This window comes from Coenobita brevimanus, chromosome 86, assembly GCF_032717465.1.
Source record: "Coenobita brevimanus isolate Jiangsu-jjx chromosome 86, ASM3271746v2, whole genome shotgun sequence".
NCBI lineage: Eukaryota > Metazoa > Arthropoda > Malacostraca > Decapoda > Coenobitidae > Coenobita > Coenobita brevimanus.
Genome location: NC_137039.1, coordinates 20203420 through 20230329, shown reverse-complemented (window position 1 = coordinate 20230329; position 26910 = coordinate 20203420). Strand labels below are relative to the sequence as shown.

General features: G+C 41.8%; 1 protein-coding gene across 1 annotated transcript in view; it reads left to right on the top strand.

Moving 5' to 3' along the window:
• Positions 1-26910, top strand: part of LOC145410594 (solute carrier family 23 member 1-like) — a 230642-nt gene that overhangs the window by 45864 nt on the left and 157868 nt on the right. Inside the window, exon 7 of the mRNA XM_080280709.1 lies at positions 11854-11967. Within this exon, the coding sequence (XP_080136835.1) occupies positions 11854-11967 (114 nt within the window). The remainder of the gene's footprint in view (positions 1-11853; positions 11968-26910) is intronic.

Here is a 26910-nt window from a genome sequence, read left to right as displayed (position 1 = left end):
TCGGAAATCTTGCCGACTGTACATTTCCTTAGAAAGCTGGGATTCCAAGAAGTTTCTTTGGCCTCATGAGTAAATAATTTGATAAAAACTAAATTTACTGAACGTATCTACTACCTGCTGAAAGTATTTCTTCTTTATCTCATATAGAAGAAAAGTTATTAGACTTTGAAAACCATCGCGGTCGGGCCGTGTCGTGTCGGGTCGCTCATTTCTCAGCTGAACTTAAATACGCTTCGCTCGCTGCGCTCTCTCGCTCGTAATCAGCCATGGTGTTCCTCAGTGTTCTGTGTTTTCACCAACTATCAATGATATTCTGATCTTTACATGTAGTTTTATCATCGCCTATGCTGACAATTTCAACATTTGATATTCATCTCATAATGGGCGTCCATCAAAATAGCCGTCATATCTGCCATCTGATATGAGCAGTACTCGTAATAATAATAATAATAATAACGAAATATAAAAAATGCCAGATAATAATAATAATAATAATAATAATAATAATAATAACGAAATATAAAAAATGCCAGATAATAATAATAATAATAATAATAATAATAATAATAATAATAACGAAATATAAAAAATGCCAGATAATAATAATAATAATAATAACGAAATATAAAAAATGCCTGATAATAATAATAATAATTATAATAATAATAATAATAATAATAGTAATAATAATAATAACGAAATATAAAAAATGCCAGATAATAATAATAATAATAATTATTATTATTATTACTATTATTATTATTATTATTATTATTATTATTATTATTATTATAACGAAATGTAAAAAATGCCAGATATTCAAAAGGAATTCACTAGCGCTCGAAGTACTGTACGTGTGTTTGTGACTGGTCCAAATGACACTAATTTTTCAGAAGGAGCATCGGGATTATGATACATATGTAGTTTCTAACAAGAGAAAATATATATGAATGTTGTACCTGCAAATCAAAGCGAAGAACTTCGAATTCTTGAATAATAGTGAATGTATACGTGGTCTGTTTTACAGCGCGTTTTGATTATAGTTCTCTTATGCTGTAATGCTCGTTTTTTTTTTGGATATTACCAACTCCATTCATTGGTAGAAAGTGAGACTGGAATGATGATGATGATGATGATGATGATAATGTATGTGATTCCACCATGCAGTGTCTGGGTAAGATGCTTAGGGCCAATACACACAACCTGCTGTCAGCTACACCGCGTAGCTGTGATTTGCTTTGGCAGGAGGAACAAGGAACGAATAGAAATGAATCATCCCACACCTATTGTTCTTAAAAAATAAAAAAAAAATCGGTTACAACATGAAAATCATTAGTTTGCTGATGACTCTCAGCCCTGATGTACAATAATAATGCTGGTGTAACTGCTGGGAAACAATGTTTTTTTTTTTTTTTTCAGCCTGAATACGTCATTCGTATTTTTATTTTGCTGCCACCAGATGATTTACTTAGATTAGGAGTCCCCTAGTAAAGAACATTGACTGCTCCTTGCTATATTAGGGTCCTCAGAACGAAGTGATACAGGCTTAATTAAATTTTTTTGCAATTTGCCAGTTTTCAGTGGGTTGAATAAAGAAATAATTTTGCACCATAACCTTAACCATGTTTTTGTTATTCTGACCTTGGGGCCGACCTGAGCTTGAGAGGATTTACCTAATATCTTAATCTTCAAAACCGGTCCATAATATTGGCCTGTCGCGTGCACAAGAATGGGAAGATGAACGAACGGACAGAAAACTCTAATTCTGGGTCAGCCAAACAAGGCCTTTCATGTCGCCTTCGAGAAAAAGTTAATGAAATCTACATATGATCACTCCATTTGAAAAGTCTAATCTGCTGTGAACAAGAAAGAGTACTGCAGAGTGCAAAACTCGCGCCCAACACGGGTGATCTTCATCATTGGCTGATTAGACCTTTCATCAGGTTTGGTCACATCGGATGACAACTAATTGAGTCACACACACACACACACACACACACACACACACACACACACACACACACACACACACACACCGCTCGCTGGTGCAGTGGTAACGTTCCCGGTTGCCAACTGGTGGACGATAGTTCGCGCCTCGCTCAGGTTGCGAAAAGTTTCACTGACGAAGTGGGTGGTTACTGTCCCCCTTGAGCAAGGGGACGGGTGTGTGCGTGTGTGAAGGTCACAGCCTTGCCCTTAGATCGGACTATATGAGCTCTCAGCTTCCTTCCGGGAGGGTAAAAGCTGACCATCACGACCATCAAGTGATCCTGACCGACCCGGTGAATTACACACACACACACACACGCCTCAAAACAATACACACCTATGGTACTGCACGCGGGTCGTCTAGAGATCAAGAATAAAGTAAAAGATGCGTCATGTGATTGAAGGTATTCGGGGAACAAATAAATATTAGTCTCGTAACGTAACATCTCGAACTGTGCTATCTACTTTCGGTTTGTAATTAAAGCCTACCCTCCAAGAATCTTTGTTTCATTGGCTACACGTAACTTTAAATACTTCAGGATTACATTTTAGTAAGATTTTTCAAACCTAACCACCACCATCACCACCCAGACAGACTGAGATACCTTAAATATATATATATATATATATATATATATATATATATATATATATATATATATATATATATATATATATATATATATATTGTTACGGAACAGAGAAAGATAATGTGCACTTTAAGTGAGAATACGAAGAGTCACGACTGTCCCGTAAAGTTCCAGATTCAAAACAAAAGAGTTAGGTAAAATTACAAGTTAAAGTTTAATGCTTAAACTAACAACAAAACATTCAGGACTCATAAGGATAATGTAATGGCAAATAAACAGGTTAAATATATGGTTAACTGCAATAGCCTCTATTAACACGAAGTTAACAAGAGTAAATTTATCTAAGTCAGCCCTGATAAAATGAGATACCAGATAATACTCAGTGAATGCCAGATAAATAATTACAGATACAAACTATTATCAAAAATGACTGACATAAAGATCCATACATGAATTACAAAAACTTCACTAAGCCTACAAATTAAACCTATGCTACACAGTACAAGAAAAAATGCAACAACAGTTATACTCAAATCACACACAGCTGCTAGATGGTTGGAGATTTCTTGAGCACTCACAATAATAATATCTGTACAGGGGAGGACAGAGATGTGAACAAAATGAGGAGCAGATCTAAGTGGCAATGATGCAGAGACTGAGCTCATTATATAGGGGCCAGGAGAGCTTGATACAACTTGTAATAAGGACGCGCAAATGAAGCCATGGGGACAAAGAGATGACAATCCCGCAAAGTATAACAGAGATGTCGACTTACTCTACTATAACGGTAGAAGGGGGGAACTGAGGCAGAACACGCTCGTGATCAAACATGCAGCAACTGTGCGTTAAAATTACACAAAGGATGATGAAATCATAGGCTATGTAACACCTCCCCACAAAGAAAAAGAAATTTACAAAGGAAATTTCTTATTACTCTAAAACAATCTGTACATGGCATTACAGAACATGCAAAAGTCCCTCCTAATTTCACAAAACATGAGATCTCCCTAGCACGTTCAGTCATAGGTACTTGCCAGTATCCCTTTAACAAATCAAACTTACTTATGTACCTAGCCTTTCCGATCTTGTCTATGCAATCTTCCACACGAGGGAGAGGGTAAGTGTCTGTTTTAGTTATCTGATTAACACGTCTGTAGTCAATGCAAAGCCTCTGTGACCCACCTGGCTTAGGGACCAGAGTGACAGGAGAACTCCACTCGCTCTGACAGGGCTCAATCATCTTGTGGTCCAACAGGTAGCCAAGCTCCTTCTGGATGAGAGGAACTTTCACTGGGTTCACACGGTAAGGAGGCAATTTAATTGGCTTTGCGTCTCCAACATCGACATCATGCATCAACACAGTGGTTCTTCCTGGAGTGGCACGGAACACTTGCGGGTACTCCTGCAGTAATGCCGAAAACTCCTGCCTTTCCTTGGGAGGTAGATGAGAAAGCTTAGTCTGGAGATCATTCATGATATCAGGATTCTTCCCCAAACTATCACTCGGGCTCATACTGCATGGGAGAGCTTCACTTGCAGACTCGGGTGGAACAGCTACAGTGCAGACTGGATTATTTTCTTCCCGCCTGTGATATAACTTTAGCATGTTGATGTGACATAATTGCTTGCTCTTTCTACGATCTGGTGTGGCGATGACATAGCTGACATCACTGAGTTTCTTCTCCACGAAATAAGGGCCACTAAACTTGGCTTGAAGAGGTTGCCCATGAACTGGTAGCAGAATCAAAACCTGATCTCCTGGCTGAAAGTGGCGTAACCTGGACTTCTTATCATACCAAGTCTTCATCTTCTCCTGAGCAGCTCCTAAATTCTCTCTCGCCAGCTGTAAAGCAGTGGACAGCTGTTCTTTGAAATTCATCACATACTCCAGCAGGTTGACGTCATCTTCCTCCGACAGCCAGCATTCCTTGAGTAGCTTAAGGGGTCCTCTTACTTCATGGCCAAACAGTAGTTCAAAAGGTGAGAAGCCCAGTGATTCATTTGGAGATTCTCTTGCAGCAAACACAACGAATGGAAGACCTTTATCCCAGTCTTTCTGATGTTCCAAACAGTATTTCTTGAGCATCGATTTGAGTGTTTGATGATATCTCTCCAACGCTCCTTGGGTCTGGGGATGGTAAGCTGAAGACGTGATCTGGGTGATGCCCAACTCTTTCAGAGACTGCTTGAAAACGTTTGACATGAAATTACTTCCCCGGTCTGACTGTACCTCCTTGGGCAGACCAAACTTTGTGAAGAACCCTAGCATTTCCTTAACCACGTTCTTTGCTGAGATGTTTCTAAGTGGAATGGCTTCAGGATAACGAGTAGCCATATCAATCAGGGTCAACACATAAGAAAATCCTGAAGAAGTCTTAGGAAGAGGGCCCACAATATCCACCAACACACGGGTGAAAGGCGCCTCAAAAGGAGGAATGGGAACTAGAGGTGCAACCTTTTCGGTCTGATTACACTTCCCCACAACTTGACAGGTGTGACAAGACTTACAATACCAGGAAACATCCCTGAAGATACCTGGCCAGTAGAAGCGTTTCAAAATGCGTGCCACAGTCTTCCTCACTCCAAGGTGTCCTGCCAAACTGGAATCATGAGCCACTCTAATGATATCCTGCCTACAAACACGAGGAATGACAACTTGATGTACAACCTCCCATTCACAGTCGGCTGATGCTGTTGGGGGTCTCCACTTCCTCATAAGTACTCCTGACTTTACATAATAACAAGTAGAAGCACCAGCTGACTCTTCCTCACTGCAAGCAGAGTTAGCTAGACCTTTCAACTCAGGGTCAGCAACCTGCAACTCAACCAACTCTTGACGAGACAAATTATCAACACTACGGGGTACTGCCTCATCTGGTGAGTGGTCCAAATTAGCAAGAAAAGTGTCAGCTAGGATAACATCATCATCATCATTATCCTCTAAATCACCAGTAACTTTAGACTTAGCCCTAGTGACAGCACATGCAGGGAACACATCAGGGACATCACAATCCTGGGACACAGCCACTGGCTCACTAGACAACTGAGGAGCTGGACACACTTGACTTCCACCAATATCATTTCCAAGTAAGAAAGTTACACCTGACATTGGGAGTGTCTCAACCAACCCAACCATAACAGAACCATTAGCAAAACCAGACTCTAAATTCACTCTGCACAGAGGAACAGAGAAGTAATTATTCCCTACGCCTTGTAAGATTACAGTTTCATCAGAGGAATTAACATTAGAGCCTAGAACACTGGTCAGCATAAGGGATTGGCAAGCACCTGTATCACGATATAGTTTAACTGATTTCCTGTCATTACTGTCCAGAGGACTGACAAAACCATCAGACAGGAAATTAGCACATGAACTCTTGAGAGTGTCACCCACGTTACTGCTCAAAAGAGGAGCTCCATCATGAGAATTTAAGTTACCCCTCAAAGCAGGTTCAGTTAACTCAGTTAAAGAATTCTGGGAACTCTCAAGAGTGGACACTAGACCAATTGACTGAATATTTAAAGACTCCTTTTTGTTCACATCACGCTGTCTCCTGAAACATCTCTCCGTAGTATGACCAAGCTTACTACAATAAGTACATTTACTTTTCTGAAATCTAGAGGTGAAGCTGGTATTTACTTCCTGAGAAACATCATCCTTATTCTCTTTCCTGTTACCTGTACTCTGAGTAGAGGCAACGTATTTACTCTCAGCTTTCCCTTTTTCTTTAGAATATCTCTTGTGAGTGAGAACATACTCATCAGCTAAAACTGCAGCATCAGACAAATTATCTATTCTTTTCTCATCAAGATATAGGCTTACATCTTTATAAATACACCTTTTGAAATCCTCCAGCAAAATCATCTGCTTAAATTTACCAAAATCAGAATCCACATTCTTATAATTTAACCACTGCTCTAACAAATCTTCTTTGATTTTTGCATACTCAACATGGGATTGCTTATCTTGCTTGTAAGTTGTCCTAAATTTCACTCTGTAAGCTTCAGGAACAAGCTCATAGGCTTTAAGAATCAAGCTCTTAACTACATCATAATTATCAGACTGATCCTGAGGCAAAGATGCATAAGTTACTTGAGCTTTACCGGTGAGAACAGTTTGAAGGAGTACTGGCCAATACTCCTTAGGCCAATTAAAACCTGTAGCTACCCTCTCAAACAACTGAAAATACTTAGTTAAATCAGATTCATTAAAAGGAGGGACAAGTTTAACATTTTTAGCCACATCAAAATCATCAGAGCTAGATGATCCAGTTCCACCTTGTTTCATGCGATACTCATGGTCTGCCTGAATCCTAGCAATTTCAACTTGTGCCTGAGCCTGTACCTGTGCCTCTTGAATACGAGCATTTGCCTCCTTAACATCAGCCTCCTTAGCACGTGCTTGAAATTCAGCTTCCTTCACACGAGCCTCCTGCAGGGCTAGCTGTAACTTAGCTAATTCAATCTGCGTTTGCTCATTTGGAGGAGTTACATTAAACAAGCTTTTATTAATCATGCCAACAATTTGATCTTTAGAATGATGAGAGTGAACTGCAATTCCCAATTGTTGAGCAACAAGCTTAAGTTCATTCTTTGTTCTGTTTTCTATATCACACACTGTTTGCACATTTGACAAAAAATCTTTGGCTTCATCAAGTGTAGAAATAGTAGCCATCATGAATATATCACAGTCACAAAATATCAAACAATATCCTTATGATAATATCCTGAATATCCTGATATGAGGTCGCCAAATTTATGTTACGGAAAAGAGAAAGATAATGTGCACTTTAAGTGAGAATACGAAGAGTCACTACTGTCCCGTAAAGTTCCAGGTTCAAAACAAAAGAGTTAGGTAAAATTACAAGTTAAAGTTTAATGCTTAAACTAACAACAAAACATTCAGGACTCATAAGGATAATGTAATGGCAAATAAACAGGTTAAATATATGGTTAACTGCAATAGCCTCTATTAACACGAAGTTAACAAGAGTAAATTTATCTAAGTCAGCCCTGATAAAATGAGATACCAGATAATATTCAGTGAATGCCAGATAAATAATTACAGATACAAACTATTATCAAAAATGACTGACATAAAGATCCATACATGAATTACAAAAACTTCACCAAGCCTACAAATTAAACCTATGCTACACAGTACAAGAAAAAATGCAACAACAGTTATACTCAAATCACACACAGCTGCTAGATGGTTGGAGATTTCTTGAGCACTCACAATAATAATATCTGTACAGGGGAGGACAGAGATGTGAACAAAATGAGGAGCAGATCTAAGTGGCAATGATGCAGAGACTGAGCTCATTATATAGGGGCCAGGAGAGCTTGATACAACTTGTAATAAGGACGCGCAAATGAAGCCATGGGGACAAAGAGATGACAATCCCGCAAAGTATAACAGAGATGTCGACTTACTCTACTATAACGGTAGAAGGGGGGAACTGAGGCAGAACACGCTCGTGATCAAACATGCAGCAACTGTGCGTTAAAATTACACAAAGGATGATGAAATCATAGGCTATGTAACAATATATATATATATATATACATATATATATATATATATATATATATATATATATATATATATATATATATATATATATATATATATATATATATATATATATATATATTGCCAGACGCCTCAATCCCGTTTGGGGTGGCCACAATCAAATCACCTGCAAGTCGCCCTATCCCCAGCCATTTCACTGCCCTGCTCCCAACTCACTCCCCCCTCTCTCATATACCTCTCCACCCCCTCCCTCCATCTCATCCTCGGCCTCCCCCTCCTTCTTCCCCCCTCCACCTCACTCACATACACTCTCTTCGTCAGTCTTTCACCCTCCTTCCTCTCTACATGGCCAAACCACCTCAGTGTGTTCCTCATAACGCTTCCTATCACATCCACATCAACACCACAACGCTCCTTTATATCCTCATTCGTCAGCCTGTCTCTCCATGTGACTCCACAGGCTCCTCTTAAATAACTCATTTCCACTGCTCTCACTCTTGACTTGTGTCCTTCCAACAACGTCCAAGCTTCACTTCCGTACGTTAGGGTTGGTATCACAATACTGTCATGTAGTAACTTTTTCACTTCCATGCTCACTTCCCTGTTTCTTATCACTGCTTTCAAAGAACCAGCAACCTTTCTTCCCTGCTGTACCCTTTCAAGCACTTCACCCTCCAAACCTCCATCCTTACTCATCACTCTACCCAAGTACTTAAACGTACTCACATTTTCCAATTCCTCACCATCCAACCTCGCTGTACATTCACTGACTTCACCTCTCTCAAAGACCATCACTTTACTCTTCCCTACATTCACCTTTAGATTCCGTTTCTTACACACTTTCTCAAACTCATCCACCAAGCCTTGCGGCTCCCCTTCGTCTTCACTCAACAACACAGTATCATCTGCAAACAACAGTACAGGGAGTTTCCAAACACTATCCTCTCTCACCAGGGCCACTCCAACATCCACTACCCTACCTTGTACCTCTTTTATTACCCCATCCATGTACAGATTGAACAACCATGGAGACATGACACATCCCTGTTTCAAACCAACTTTCAAAGAGAAAAATTCACTTAGTTCACCATCCACACGCACTGCAGCCTTCTCACCATCGTACATACTCTTCACAGCATTCAACAACTTCCCATCTACTCCATATATTCTTAACACTTTCCACAATCCTTGTCTATCCACCCTGTCATATGCTTTCTCCAAATCCATGAAAGCCGTATACAACTTCTTTCCCTTCTCTAGAAACTTTTCCACTAAAGATCTAAGAATGAATAACTGATATACACACCTCTTCCCTTCCTAAAGCCTCCCTGTTCTTCTCCAACTAATTTCTCTGTTATTTCTCTAACTTTGTCAATAAGTATCCTACCATACACTTTTCCTATTATACTAAGAAGACAAATGCCCCTATGATTACCACACACTTCTTTTTCCCCTTTTCCTTTGTACAAGGGAATAATTATACCTGACTTCCAATCCTCCGGGACTCTACCTTCCTCCCAGGCCAATCTGCACATCTTCCACATCCATTCTACTACTATCTCTCCCCCATGCTTCAGCATTTCACACACACTCCTTCAATTCCTGGGGCTTTCCCCGATTTAACTTTCTTCATTGCTTCCACAACTTCTATCCTATATATATATATATATATATATATATATATATATATATATATATATATATATATATATATATATATAACAGAAAAAAGGAAGGAAAAACCAATCAATAAAAAAAATAATCCATACACTAGAATACAAGTGTCCTCCATTCATAAAATATCTGAAACAGTTGGAATTGAACAGCCGTTGGTTGAAATTTTGGGGAAACAACTCTGGGGAAGCGAGTTCCAAAGAAAGGCAGTTCAGAGAATAAAAGAATTCTGATAGGCAGAAATTGTACAGTACGACAGTGTGCCAGTCCAGTCATGAGAGCTACTAGATGCCAGCGTGGCGCGGGCGAAGACACAAAGAGATGGCACAATGGACGCAATTTTCTCTAAGCATTTGCCATAAAAGAATATATAAAATAATGCAAGGGAGGCAACATTCCTTCTGAATGCAAGGGGAAGTAGTCCATTTGTAATAGGAGGGTTATTAATAATTCTAACAGCCTAGTTCTGAATTTTGTCTGGTTGTTTTACTGCAACCTCTCCACATCCATTCCATAGGGGTGAGCAGTATTTCAGTTGAGGGTGCACAAGACTCTTGTAAATTATAGCTAGCTGCTCGTCATTGAATAAGTTACCGACTCTGTACAATAATCCAAGTTTCTCTGAAGCGGTTTTAGCAAGTGATCTAACTTGAGAAGTCCAGCTGAGGGTATTAAGTGAAACACTGAGAATTTTAATACTTTTAGAGATAGGAATATTAGTGGCATTGAAGATAATATAGAAATCAGGCAATATCTGTCAGTTAGTAAATGGTTTTACTAGTATTAAATGAGACAATGTTATTTTGTTCCCATTCAGTGATCCTAGATAAGTGTCGATTTATGAAGATCGCTGTACTGAGTTCTGAGTTAGAGATACTGTACTTTGTTAATGGGTGTTTAAGTGTGAATGAACTGTGAAGTGTTGAAAAAAAATCTACATATGAGTGGATGGGATTATGGGTGACAGATAAGAGATCATTAGTATGATTTGGGAATAGGGTTGTAGCCAGAACTGGTCCTTGTGGCTTGCCTCATTAATCTAGTGGAAATTCAATATACATCATCTTCTTTAACTCGTATCTTTCTATCACTGAGATATAAGGAAATCAGAGGAACAAAAGACATTAGGCCATAGCAAGGGAGTCTGGATAGCAGGGAAAGGTGCCACGCTCTGTCAAAAGCTTTAGCAATGTCAAAGGCTACTGCATGTGTTTCTCCACGTTGGTCAATTGACTGATGGATGGTATGAGTTAGGAGACTGAGTATATCAACCGTGGATCATTCCTGGTGAAAACCATATTGTCTATCACTAATTACGTTGTTAGATTCAAGATGTTTAAGTATGTGCTTATTAATCAAGGTCACAAATACTTTGCCAAGAGAAGACGTGAAGGCTATTGGTCTGTAATTAGAGGGGTCAGAGGAACTTCCTTTCCTCGGAATTTGTTTTGGATAAATTAATCGCATTATTTATGTTAGTAAGTCATTGTTGTCTAGTTCATGTAGTACAATATTAATAATATCATTTATTACGATATTATTTTCCCAAAAGAGCTTAGCACTATATTGGGGGTTCTTGCAAGTGTATCATGAAATTCAGCAGTCACTTTTTTCATTCAGCAAATGTTAACTTAAATATTCCCATCATAATATCTTTCTCAGCTTTGTTCTTTCGCCGGGGTGGAAGTTCTGACAATGCGTCAAAATGTGGTTTGATAACTGTTTGACGTACACTCGTGTCTGCCGTTGTGTGTGTTCTTCCAGTACTTGCCAACCCAAATGTCTAAATTACTCCATCTCATCTCAATATGGTTAACCCTTTGAAAGGCACGTGATGGATTTGACATTTTATTCCCCCCAGCGCAACACTACCGTATGCAGCCAAGGGAGAATCCTGCATGACTAAATGTTAACTTAATCATACCTACCCTATATTCTAACTTATTTAGACCTATCTTAGCTTTTTACCTAATCTGACCTACCGTTGCTTCTAGCCTGACTTAATCTAATCCGATCTATTATAACATAACCCAACCTACCATAACGTAACTTGATTCACACCAGGTCAGTGGGGTGTGCCTACCGTGAGCGTGGCTGGTGCGGTAGGGATGGTGGCTGCCGTGACCGCCTCCGTCATCGAGAGTGTTGGAGACTACTATGTGTGTGCCAGGATGACTGGTTAGTGATTCCATTGGTGTAACCCTTGTATTGGATAAATTACGCTGTCTTTGATATGGTACGCTTATATAGGTTTGGTTGTTGTTACAATTATTGTATTACAGTTATATCAGTTGTTATACTTGTACTACAGACGGTTTGTTTTCCCCTGACAGAACTTAGTCACTCACACTACTTGAACGATGAGCCTTAGTTAAGATGTAGGAATGCATCTCCTTGGTTACTGATCAGATCAATCATCCAACCTGAGCAATCCTGGTCACCAGCTAAGCATTATGTCAGGTCAGAACAAAGACGCTATGGTCATGCTGAGGTTATATTAATTTGCTATGTTGTAGGCTACTAATTACCTCCGAGAACGAAATTGGAAATCCGGTGGATAGCAAGGCCGTGGGTCATGTCAGAGTTTATCAGATTTTTAAGTGTATACGGATCCGGATGCAAGAATAGATCGTAAATTTTATCGACGTTGGCAGAGGTATGTGCCCTCTGAGATTGTGCAACAGGGCAGACTAAGACTGTGGAATTAAGCGACTATGTGAGACAGTAAAAGCATTCGGCTGGTGGGAAAGAAAAATTCATCATCATCATCATCATCATCCGGACCTCCTTTCCCACCCAAGGGCAAGGTGAGGGGTAGCACGTCCAGACAGCAGAAATTTGCCCAATCCAAATAGGCCACACTTCCATTCACTCATCATTCAAGCCCCCGGAATCCTGGCTCCACCGGATACGCCAAAAACATTCACCACATTCTGCAGCTTCACACAAACGTATCCAATTGAGTCAATCCGAACACTGCCATGCTCGCAAGGGGTGCCAAAATCCCTAATCATGCATTTCTCACAAAATTCATCCAGCCAGCTTGATCTCCTGTCAGTTCCCTAGCCTCACCGACTTCCAAACCTCTCTTCCTCACACACTCATCCACCATATCTCTCCACCTTCTCCTTGGCCTACTTCGCTTCCTCCCTCCTTCAAATTCGCTCAGGTATACCTTTCTCATCACTCTATTGTTATCCATTCTTTCCACATGACCATACCATCTCAGGACACTGTTCGATTCTGGTGTCCACACACTTCCTCACTCCACACCTTTCACGAATCACATTATTTCATATCCTATCCACCCTCTGTAATCCACATACATTCCTCAGCAGCCCCATCTCCACTGCTCTTACTCTTGACTTTTCATTTTCATGCCACACCATAGTTAAAGTTGGCACTAGCACTCCTTCATGTAAGCCTCGTTCAGCTGCAACACTCAAGCCTCTGTTTCTTATCAAGGCCTTCATTGTACCAGCCACTTTTCTTCCTTGTGTCACTCTACTTTAAATTTCTTTTGCACTTTTTTCTCTCTTTTTTATCACTGTACCCAAGTATTTGAACTCTCTCACCAAATTCAGTCTCTCTTCATTCACTGTAACATCACACTGGGAGTCACCTTCTCTCTCAATAACCATCACTTTACTCTTCTGTACATTTACTCTCAAGGCACGACGCTCACAGACAACAGCAAAACTCTGCACTAGCCTACCAAGTTCTTGTCCGGTACTTGCAAGCAGCACTGCATCATCAGCATACAACAAATTTGAGATATTCCATCTATCACCATCCATTACCGACGCCATCCCTCTCTCCATTACTCGTGTTTTTACTTCTCTAATCACCCCATCCATATATATATTGAACAACCATGGGGACATCACACAACCTTGTCGCACGCCCACACAGATCGTGAACCACTCACTTAGATGCCCATTAACCCTTACACATGCTTCGCTACCATCATAAAAACTCTTGACAGCACCTAACAGCTTACCATCTACACCATACATGCGCAAAACTTTCCACAATCCCTCTCTGTCTACTTTGTCGTATGCTTTTTCCAGATCCATGAATGCCATAAACACCTTATGGTCCTTCTCACAAGCCTTCTCTGCTACCTGTCTCACTGCAAATACTTGATCCACACATCCTCTGCCACTCCTAAAGCCACCCTGTTCATCACTCACTAGGACTTCTGATATCTCTCTTACTTTCTCTATAATAATTCTTCCATATACCTTCCCTACCACACTCAATAAACTTATGCCACGATAATTCTTGCACTCACTTCGCTCACCTTTATTTTTGTACAGGGGTACAATCACAGCCTTTTTCCACTCTGCAGGCACAGTTTCACTCATCCATGCCTTCTTACATATCTCCAACAAGAACTTCGTTCCACTCTCTCCACTACACTTAAGCATCTCTGCATACACCTCATGAACCCCAGCTGCTTTTCCAATTTTCAGCCGTTTCACAGCGCTCTTCACCTCTGCTAGTGTCACGTCTCCTGGCACTGCATTCCTTCTCTGCACATCCCCAAAACCAATCATGTTTACAGCTGCTCTGCTCTCTCTGTTCCCATTCATCAGGCTTTCAAAATATTCTTTCCATCTGGTCCTTACTTCATCTCCATGGGTTAGTAACCTACCACCTGCATCCTTCACACTATCACACTTCTTTCCGTTTTCACTTCTACGTTTCTGCACCTCTTTCCAGAATAACTTCCTATTTTCAGAGTAGTTCGTATTCATTTTTCTTCCTAGATCATCATTTACCTCCATCTTTTTCCTCTGCACTCTTTACGTGCTTCTTCCTCTCGATGTATTCAGTTCTTATTTCAATTGAACCCCTGTCCTGTAACCACTTTAGCCACTTCTTCCTCTTTTCCTCTATTGCTCTCTCAACCTCCTCATCCCACCGTGCCTTACCATTCTTTTTTGTTGATACTCTTGCCACACCACACACCACTTTAGCATTCCTAACTAAGCAATCTCTATCTGTATTCCACAGGCTGTCCAGATCCAGTTCATTCCAGTTCACTGATTCTAACTCGTCCTCTACTTTGGTCCTGTAATCATCTGCCATTTCTTTGATCCTCAGCTTCTCAACTTTCAGTCTTTCTCCCTGACTACTCCCCTCTCTCTTGATCCACCTCACTCCTCTCAGCTTGATCTTGCATACCACGATATATGATCTGACAGACCTCCACATCGTCCTCTCACAGCCCTCGTATCAGCAACCATTCCCATCATCGACCTCTCTACGAGCACGTAATCAATCAGGCTTGTTTCTGTACGATCCCCGTTTCCTCTGTACCATGTATATTTATATGCATCTTTGTGTTTGAAATAAGAATTACAAATGCACAACCTCATCTCCTGACACATATCCTTTAGTCAATTCCCATTATCATTTTCTCTTGGTACTCTATAACAACCCATTATGTCATCCTCAGGACCAGTGCCTACTCTTCCGTTCATATCCCCCATCACAATCACTTTATAGCTCCTAGTCATTTCTTCCACTACTTCACCCAGCTCATCCCAAAACCTGTCTTTCTCTCTCTCACCTCTGTCCTCACACGGTGCATACATACGCTACAATCACTTCCACTTTCATCTTCTCAAACTTGAACTTGACATACATACACCTTGAGCTGACACATGTCACACCCTCCTACTCCTCCACTTCGAACCCTTTCATCTTCATTTCACACAATGCCATAACAGCATATCTTGCACTCCTGAACACATTCACCACTTCCACTCTCTTGTTCTCCTCATTCATACCTTTCACATTCCACATGACCATGCAAGTCTGCCCATTTGGTTGGGGCTCTGGGCAGGTATTGGGCCCTCTGAGGCTCTCTGAAATGACTGCCATGATTAAGTGATTTTGGATAGGGGAATCTGAGGGACACTTAACCCTACCAGAAACCCCGGTAATATGGTTACCACCCAGCGTAGTAAATGGTTTCCTGGGTACAGGAAACCATTTTAATGTATCGGCTGGGGGGGTTCCCGTAGAAATTTTTTGTACCCTAAGTTCCTCTTTTAATTCATAAACTAGACCATCTGGGGTGTCATAAAAACGAGGGTAGACTTTTGGCATGATGGTCAGTTGGCAAAAATTCAGGGCTTTATATGAGGCAACTGTGGCTAAAATCGGACCCAAAAATTGAGGGGTGGGAAATTCAATGTTGTATATCTCCATCATAAATCACTGTATAATAATGAATCACCTCTCAAAATGTTTGTATTTAGAACCTCTACACAATGGTATATGATACATGACATTATATTTCACAGGTAGGTCACTAGAGGTCAAAAGGTCATGAAAATTTAAGTTTGCTTATATTTTGAGTATCCCACCAATATTTGCCATTCTAGCTCAAATGCAAGATTATTTTGGACAATTATTAGCTAAATCCTTTACTTTGGACTTCAGTACACATATTCCAACATCTCATATTTCGTTATTACCCAAAATATAGTAAAGGTACAAATTGAAAAAAACTGAATTTCCATAAACAGAAAAATAAGGCAATTTTTTCCGCTGAAATTGTGTATGCATTCTATTTCACAATTATTATGTGCTTTCACTTATATTAGGATTCTATTAAACTATTGAAGATGTTTTATTTAATATTATTTATGCTTCAAAGCCATGAATTTTTACTGAAACTCTTTATTTCAGGTTGTTGAAGAACCATGGCTGAAAACACTGTGAAGTTAACCGGGTCGTCGTCCGCTGCTACAATTGTTGGAGCTTCCAAGTGTATAATATGTCAATCATCATCTGGAGTAACTACAAGCAGTGAAAATGGGAGAAAGAGGATCAGGGAAGCAGCAGAAATTCGAAATGATTGTGTTTCCAAGAGACTGAAATTGATAACTAGCGATAATTTTGTTTATCACATGAATAACAAATATTATAAGACCTACACCTTACGCAAAACTCTTGACACAATTCAGGCGAAGAAATCTGACAGCCCAGAAAAGGATTATGAAGGAGGCAGGGCTGAAACAGCATCTGTTCATCACTTTAGATCACAGAGCACCCCTCGTGCTGTTCACAGTGGACAGAGTTCAATGTCTCAATCCAGAAAAACGTGTGTGGTATGTGGGAAAATTAAATGCCAAGGTATATTTGCGAAATATCGGATATCGGAGAAAGACAGAGCATCTAGGTTCCTAGAAGCAACAGTTTCCCTGCAGGATGATGTATATAGAAGGACCTGTGACCTTCAAGACATAAACTCTGTTTTCGGTGCAGATTTGTTGTGTCATAAACGGTGCATTAATAGATATTTGGTGGAGTATGAACGTTCAAGTCTTAATTGTAGTGGAGGTCCAGTAAACAGAAAGAAAGAAGTCTGGTTAGAGGTTATTAAGGAGATTGAAGCACGTTTGTCTAATGGTGAAGGATTGGAACTTAGTTATGTTCGAGACCGTATGAATGAAAAGATATCCCTTCAGGTAACGTCACAAACCAAGAGGTGAAATTATTAATTATTAATCATTTTGGTGAAAATGTTAAGTTTACTTTGCCAAAACAGGTGAACAGATCTCTGTTGTTCTTCAGTGCTAGTGTCACCCAAGAGACTTTAGCTGAAACGATCTGCAGACCCTATCCGGGAGTGTGCTGAAGTAATTAGAGAATGTCTGATGTCAGTTGATTTTGATTTGACAGATCGGTTTTGTGATGCGAATGACTTAAAAATGGCATGGAATAGTACTGTAATCCCAGAACCTCTCCTTAGGTTTTTTGGCCACCTGTTCAACTTCGATGTCAGTGCATATAAGGCCTGCACTGTTATTACAGATAAGGACCAGGAATCGGAGTCAGACTATGAATCATCCGCCACTGAGGATCCACCTGTCTCACCAGCTAAAGTGAGGCAAATGCAGAGCCTATTCCAAATCATGTTTCATGTTCTCAATGGTGGTAGAAAGCGTACACCCCTTCACATCATGAACTCCCAAGCCATTTATGATACTTGCAAAAGTGCCACATTGATCACTAGTTTCAATAGATTTGGATTATGTTCTAGCTATGATGAACTTGCTCGCCACCATAATGATATGGCCATGTTCATTGTTGCTAGTGGTGAGGAGCAAATCCCATTCCCTAGTCATTTTGACCCATCAGTTTTTACAGTAGATGTGGATGTGGTTGAAAAGATTAGGAGAAATACACTGAGGTGGTTTGGACATGTGGAGAGGATGGAGAATGAAAGACTGACTAAGAGGGTGTATGTAGGTGAGGTGGAGGGAGGGAGAGGGAGGGGTAGACCGAGGATGAGGTGGAGGGATGGAGTTGAGAGGTATATGAGGGAGGGGGGGGTGAGTTGGGGGGAGGGGAGTCAAATGGTGGGTGACAGAGTGACTTGGAGGCGTTTTGTCTGCGGCCACCCTTTGCGGGATTAGGGCGTCGGGCTATAGATAGATAGATAGATAGATAGTTTTTACAGTAGCTGCATTTGATAACTTCGATCATGATGAAGCCACTCTGTCAGGGATGGAAGGGACACATGACACGGTCACTGTTGTGTTCCAGGATGAGAGCACATCTCATAAGAGGAAACCAAAAGTATCAGAAGCTGGAGTTAAACATGGTTCAAAGTCATTTCACGCAAACCTTAAGTGCCAACAGTTGAAAGAGTTTTATAAACCTTCCAGAAAACCTGACCTCCCAGAAGACAAACGTGCTTCAATCTCCTTAATAACCTCTAACCAGACTTCTTTCTTTCTGTTTACTGGACCTCCACTACAATTAAGACTTGAACGTTCATACTCCACCAAATATCTATTAATGCACCGTTTATGACACAACAAATCTGCACCGAAAACAGAGTTTATGTCTTGAAGGTCACAGGTCCTTCTATATACATCATCCTGCAGGGAAACTGTTGCTTCTAGGAACCTAGATGCTCTGTCTTTCTCCGATATCCGATATTTCGCAAATATACCTTGGCATTTAATTTTCCCACATATCACACACGTTTTTCTGGATTGAGACATTGAACTCTGTCCACTGTGAACAGCACGAGGGGTGCTCTGTGATCTAAAGTGATGAACAGATGCTGTTTCTGCCCTGCCTCCTTCATAATCCTTTTCTGGGCTGTCAGATTTCTTCGCCTGAATTGTGTCAAGAGTTTTGCGTAAGGTGTAGGTCTTATAACATTTGTTATTCATGTGATAAACAAAATTATCGCTAGTTATCAATTTCAGTCTCTTGGAAACACAATCATTTCGAATTTCTGCTGCTTCCCTGATCCTCTTTCTCCCATTTTCACTGCTTGTAGTTACTCCAGATGATGATTGACATATTATACACTTGGAAGCTCCAACAATTGTAGCAGCGGACGACGACTCGGTTAACTTCACAGTTTTTTCAGCCATGGTTCTTCAACAACCTGAAATAAAGAGTTTCAGTAAAAATTCATGGCTTTGAAGCATAAATAATATTAAATGAAACATCTTCAATAGTTTAATAGAATCCTAATATAAGTGAAAGCACATAATAATTGTGAAATAGAATGCATACACAATTTCAGCGGAAAAAATTGCCTTATTTTTCTGTTTATGGAAATTCAGTTTTTTTCAATTTGTACCTTTACTATATTTTGGGTAATAACGAAATATGAGATGTTGGAATATGTGTACTGAAGTCCAAAGTAAAGGATTTAGCTAATAATTGTCCAAAATAATCTTGCATTTGAGCTAGAATGGCAAATATTGGTGGGATACTCAAAATATAAGCAAACTTAAATTTTCATGACCTTTTGACCTCTAGTGACCTACCTGTGAAATATAATGTCATGTATCATATACCATTGTGTAGAGGTTCTAAATACAAACATTTTGAGAGGTGATTCATTATTATACAGTGATTTATGATGGAGATATACAACATTGAATTTCCCACCCCTCAATTTTTGGGTCCGATTTTAGCCACAGTTGCCTCATATAAAGCCCTGAATTTTTGTCAACTGACCATCATGCCAAAAGTCTACCCTCGTTTTTATGACACCCCAGATGGTCTAGTTTATGAATTAAAAGAGGAACTTAGGGTACAAAAAATTTCTACGGGAACCCCCCCAGCCGATGGACTATTTGGCTTGTCACTCAAGTGTAGAGCTCATACGGCATTACTCTACATTGAGGGGATGATGGGCGCCCCCACCTACCACATTTACAGCAGAAAATTATAAATTTTATTGGAGCTGGCAGAGGTATGCACTGTAACTTGCAATACTTTGGTGATAGAAACTCCGTTTACAACCAGCTAGATAAGGAGTTTATTACAAGCTCACAGTAAAATAGTCTGCCCATCTTGGCTGCCTGCTAAGAACTGATGCAATAACGCCTTCGTTCAGGCGTGGGAAAGCGTGCTAGGTCAGCAATTTTAGTGGGGGCATGTATGCATTGGGAGGGGACATATATACATCGGGGGTAGACATATTGTGGAGGGGGTACACTACTCCCCTGGGTAGCTGAGATGGTGTCTCTGGACACCAGGAGTTAAATGGTGTTGGATTATAGTAGTAAGGCAGGACCAGGAGGTTTGTACAAGGGACAAGTATGATACGGGGGCAGTAGGGGAGACATGGCCATGTTGAGGGGAGGGAATTAGAAGGATATATACATAGAAGATATACAAGGATTAATAGGTACGAGTCCAGTAAGGGTCGAAGGGATACATAGACATAATGGGAATTACACAATAACAGTTTGATACATGATAAACAAGGAGTAGATATGAGAGTTCTAGTGTTCTTCGTTCTTTTTTTTTTTGTTTTGTTTTTTGTTTTTTCTGTAGAATACAAGGTCACTCTGTAATACATTAAAGAAATACCATCATTTTCTAGTAGGCAGAGTTCAGTTCACAGTTTGGTTAATTGTCAGATGGCATTGGTAGTCACTGAACGTGAGGGCACTAAGTACTGGGAGTTTCTACGTCGTGTGTAGGGCGTACTATGCCTGTAGCGACTCTGATTTCTTGGAGTCGACGTTCCATTTTTCTGACACAACAATGCACCGTACATATGATGATTAGAAAACCCATGAAAGCGATAACCACAGGGGGAAACACAAATGTCGGATGAACCCATGAACGGCTGAAGACCAGAGAAAATTGATCCATAATAAAATCACTGTCATTGAGAAAGGTTAGCATGCGCAAGTTAGGGGAGGTGATGGTAATGTTGGCAGATGGTAGGGTTGAAGGCATGTCGATTGGTTGAAAGATGTCATAGGAGTGTTTACAGACAGCTTGGTGATAGCGAGTGGCGTAAGGGATGACGGACTCTGATTTGATGGTACAATAGTTAGGTGCTTTGTAGAGACCACTAGTGGGGACGGATCGAACTGAAGAACCAGGACACATGATTATGACAGAGATGGGAACAGCAAAGAAGAAGTACTGGACATGGTTGAGGTGAGCATGGTGGACCGTGAGGTCAGGAGCTGGGACAAAAGAACAGGCCGAGTAGATGGAATGGTTGCAAACTAAAGCAGACTCACAGGGTGTAGCACTGCTAGGGAAGATAGCGAAAAGGTGGGCAGCACAGAGACGAGAGGTTGGAGTAAGGGAGGAACATTGCTGGAGGTCTGTGGAAGAAAGGAAGGCAACGGAAAGATGATCATGGGAGAGGAGGAAATATTCTGAAGGAACAGATACTTGTAACAAGAAGTTGTTGAGGCGGAAAGGGAAAGGAATGATGTGGAAAGGGTTAAAGGTTATGGCAGAACGGAGAGGAATATGGACGACGACGTATGTGGTGAGAAGAATGGCTTCGAGAACAGGATAATAATATTCAAGGGAGGAGTAGGGGAGGACTGGGGAGAGACCGAAGGTGGAGTAAGCCCATTCCAGGACAGAACGGAGAGCTGAGACAGGTACTAAGTCGGCAGTGACACGTCCATTGATAGCATCGACCAGGATACGGACCAAGGTAGAGACTTGAGACAGGAGAGAGTCAAAGGCCAGTTGGAGATTATCCATGTTGAGTTTGAGGTAGAAGAACTGAGAGATAACGTTGAGATCTGAAAGGTGGCGTTGTAAGATATCGGTGAAATTGTTTAGAGTGGACGTGACTTCATTGAGTTGGGTCGTAAGCTTCTATAACATAGTGTGTTGGATTTTAATGACTCGGCGTTGTGATTCTAGGGCTGAAGCTAAATGACTGAGATCAGATTTGAAGCCAGAAATGTCACGGGCTGTAGCAACGCCAAACAAGCCACTCAGAATCTCACCGCCAAAGTCAAAGAGACCTCGTTTCACACGAGAACGACCAACGGGTGTCGGAATGGAAAATGTGTCATTGAGGTCAGTGAATCTGTTATTTATGTATTGCAATTGCCAGGAGAGGGGGAGGAAAAGGTTATAGAGATACTCATTCGGGTTCTGTGTCCCCATGAGGGCCGTGAGATGGGTCCTGATTCCGCGGAGCTGGTGTGCATAGGCAGGTAGGGCAATGGCTACGTCGGCCAGGGGCACAAGATCGTAGCGCAAGGGGGCTACGTCTTCGATAAGCATTACCTCGCCTCCCGAGCCGACCAAGGCCCCGGGACGTACTCCACCATCGTCCTGACCTGACCCAGACCCCAGGAGGGTCAGCACTGCCAGCATGGAGATCGCTAACATCGTACCTAGAAAATCAGGGTAGAGTTAATGGGGGAGGTCGTGAAGAGGTGGATGGGCAGAGCGCAGTTTGGACCGATATTGATTGGTTGATGAATGAGCAGGTGGAGGTGGAGAGGAAGGAGACTGAGGGATAGGTGGAGACAAGGTAGACTGAGGGATGTGAGGAGGGGAAGAGGGGGCAGGAGGGTGTGTAAGTGACTCTTCCAACACGAGGCCACGGGGTGCTTGCTTTAAGTCATCGACGTGGACCCATCTGGTGTCCTTAGTGGACAGGTCCTGGAGGTGAAATTGGTTGCCTTGTTGAGTGAGGACGCGGTGGGGCCCTGTAAATTTGTCATCCAGCTTGGAGGAACGTGTATGGGAATGAGCAAAGACAAGATCGCCTACATTGATAGTGATAGGAGAGGCGGACTTATGTTGGCGCTGCAGCATGTCCTCCTGAGAGGAAGCCAAAGTGGATTGGACATACTGGTGGATTGTCTGGAAGTTGGCCAATTTTAGTTTAACATAATCATCCATGTTGTAGATGGGTTCTGGCTTTGAGGATAAGAGAGAGTATGGGAGGTCCTTGTCAAAACCAAAGAGGACGAAGAAGGGAGATTCAGCAATGGATGCATTAATGGAGCTATTGATTGAGGATGCCACTTGGGGAATCCAGTCATCCCAGGACGAACTATGGGAGCCTAGATGTCTGAGGCACTCGGGAGCCTAGATGTCTGAGGCACTCTAAGATTTTACGGTTGTGGCGTTCTACAAGGCCATTGGAAGCCGGATGGTTAGGCACGACATTGCACTTACTGATATGAAAGCGGCGACAGATCTCATCTAGAAGGCTATTGTTGAACTCTGTACCGTTGTCAGTAAGAATGGTATGAGGGGTACTGAATGGGCAAATTACGTGATCTACAAAGGCACGTCCAACGCTCTTCGCGGTCTTGTTGAAGAGGGGTACAAGGACACAGTAGCAGGAGAAGTTGTCGACCACTACGAACAAGTACTCAGTGCCAGATTCTGTGAGAGGTAGTTTTAAGAGATCGATTGAGACAGTTTCCCATGGTCGTGACGGGATTGGGTATTGTAAGAGAGGTGCTGGTAAGCCGGTTGATCCTTTGTGGTGGTGGCAGGAGAAGCAAGAGTCACAGTGGGCATTGATATCGCGGCACATGGTTGGCCAATAGTATTTGAGACGTGCTTGGCGCAAGCATCGGTCTTTACCTGGATGGGAAGCTTGAGGAATATTATGAACAATATGAAAAACCTTTGGTATCAGGGCAGTGGGGACAACAAGTTGGCGTACTTCGCGATTGGGCATATCTTTGCCTGTTAGCAATGTTTTCCTGTACAAGAGATCATCATCTAGCATGAACTCATCTAGTGAAACTGGCAGAGTAGGTAAGGTCGAGGCATCGCCAGATTCTAGGAAATAAATGACTTTGGACCACATGGGGTCTTCGCGCTGAAAGTTTCAAACAACTTCTGATGTTAGTGTAGTGTTTTCATTTATTTCGGGCTGCTGCTGCTACGTGACGTGCGAGTGCGTCTGCGACTACATTCAACTTGCCTGGTACATATTGAAAAGTGGGATTAAAGTCCTGGATGATGACAGACCATCTAGCTAGTCTACCTGTTAGGTTGCGATTCTTGAACAAATCACATAGTGGAAGGTGGTCTGTTTGGATATGCACTGGATAACCATAGACTATATCTCTGAAATGTTTCAAGGACCAGATTACCGCTAGCGCTTCGAGATCTGTGACACTGTAGTTACATTCAGCAGTTGTAAGGGTGCGACTAGCATATGCTATTACGCGCTTCCTTGATGCTTCATCGAGTTGCATCAAAACAGCACCAAGTCCAGTGCCTGAGGCGTCTGTGCAGAGAAGGAAGGGTTTGGTATAATCAGGGAAAGCTAGAACAGGGGCATTTACAAGAGCTGTCTTTAGCTTTTGGAAAGCCTGTGACTGGTCGTTAGTCCAAACAAAGGGCACATTCTGCTTGAGGAAGTGGGTCAGAGGAGCGGCGATCTTTGCATAATCCCGTATGAATCGACGATAATAGCCACTGAGGCCCAGGAAACTTCGTACAGCTTCGGTAGTGGTAGGTTCTGGGAAGTTAATAATCGCCTTAGTTTTATCCTCATTAGTATGAATGCCTTGTGCATCTATGACATGGCCTAGGAATTTGGTTTTCTTTTGCAGGAAGTCACATTTACTGAGATTGATTTTCAGGCCTGTGAGCTGGAGGCGTTCAAAGACTTGCCGGAGTTTGGTAAAATGGTCAGGGATGGATTTACTCACAACAATGATATCCAGGTAAGCAAAAAGAGAGTGTCCCATCATACCGCTGAAGACTGAATGGATAAGTTGCATGAACACGGAAGGAGCATTTCTCAGACCAAAAGGGAGTCTCTTAAACTGAAAATGTCCAGAAGGGGTGCTAAAGGCTGTAGCTGGGCGGGAGGATTCTTCCATTTCGACCTGCCAGTACCCGCTGAGGAGGTCTAAAGATGAAAAGACTACGTTATTTTCACCAAGGGATTCTAGCAAATCAGTGAGGACGGGTAACGGCGGTGACAGAATTGACCTTACGATAGTCGACTACTGGTCTAAAGTTGCCGTCCTTCTTTGGTACTAAGAAAAGTGGGCTATTCCATGGACTAACAGAGGGTTCAATAATGTCTTGGTCTAACATGTTCAGTACCATTTGATCTGTCTGCTTTCTCTGGCTGTGAGGAAATCGATACGCTGGTATGTAAATCGGCTGAGTTCCTGGTAGTAATTCAATCGTATGTTTGACAAGGTCTGTTCTACCCATCGGTTCACTGGGTAAGGCAACCACGTTTCTGTACGAGGTCAGAATGTCGAGGAGTTGAGGCGTATGTTCTGGGAAATCTGTGCAAGTGAGATGTGAGAGCATATCGGGTGAATATGTCGGCGCAGATCCCATAGAGTTAATAGTACATACACCAATTGGCGTACTATCATCAGTCTGAATAGTAGGAATTGAGGAATCCTGGCACACCCTTACGGCCGCTGGGTATACTAGGAAGTCTCTAATCTTTACACCACTTTTAAGTTTTAGAGGAGCATTTGTGACATTGAGCAAGTACAGGTAGCATAAACTGTCCTCTAAGACTGTACACCACTCTGACTCATAAGTCAAGCCAGTCACACAACACGTCTCAGGTAGTGTTCGTACATCCACTCCTTCTTTCGCACCGGCAACACAAACAGAGACTTTGGTGAACTCATGCAGTAACAAAATTGTGCACGTATTCGTTACTGCACATTTCGTCTCTGCGTGTTGGAGAAGATCATTCACACTGTGTGAGGTAGGTAACTGAGACATGTCTGAGTCAGCGATAGTGTTGTCGGGAGAGGAGGTAAGAGCCATGTTCGAAGGCTGAGATGATGTATCAGTAGACATTGAGGAATTTATGTCCTTGCTCGCAGTCAGTAAGGGAATGATCTCTGTATTCTCAGATGATGATAGTGGTGGTTTGGGCTGGGTTGGACTTTTTGGTAGTGATAGGGACAGAGGTAATTGAAGGACTGATTTGATGGGAAGAACAGGACGGGGACAGTCCATAGTGTAAACCGGGAATCCAGAAATGTCTATACTACCACAAGCAGGTAATAATGCAATGGAGTGTTGTGCCATGATGGAGAAACCAATAAGGGCATCTGCGGGATACTGCAAGTCATTAGTGACATGAAATTCAATGGGGATAGGGGGCAAATCTCTGTGGAGTTTGACTTCAAGGATGACTCTTCCCTTAACCTTAAACTCTGAGCCTTCGACACCACATAGGCGAATGTCTGGTGGTTCTAGGAAACTGACGTGGTTGTGATGTCGATGAATAATTTGTAAGGAATTTTCGGAGATGAGATTTACTATAGATCCTGTGTCCAAGAAGAATGACTTTGGTATGTCATGACTGCTTCCGAGAATGACTAAACCCGAGGATGTTATGGGACCTACATGGCGGATGGGGAGTTGGGTTTCTGGTTCTACGTGATATTGGTCCGATACGGGTGCGACGCTTCCCCCGACTGTTGACGGTTGAGGTAACGACATTCCTCAGTGGTGTGAGTCGTGCTGGATTTGTGGTATTTGCAGTGTGGATGACGTGAGCGGGAAGGCGTACGCTGTCTGGTTTGGGAGTGAGGACGTCTGTATGTACGGTCGCAACTGGATGCTCGATGTCCAGGATGACCACAGTGCCAGCAAAGAATCGAAGATTGTCTGTTTCGTCGGATGCTAGATTGATCACGACCTGCGGTAGGAGAACGATGTGTGGCAGGTCTGCCGCGTGTGGTGGGATGGGAGCGAGATTGGTCTGGGGTAGTGGAGGTGTGACAGACTGAGGAGGCCAAGGTTTGGCTGGTGCCCTGACGTGTGTAGTTCGAACCGGTTCTTTCATGAATGGCTTTAGTGACCTGAATAATTTTATCTCCTGGA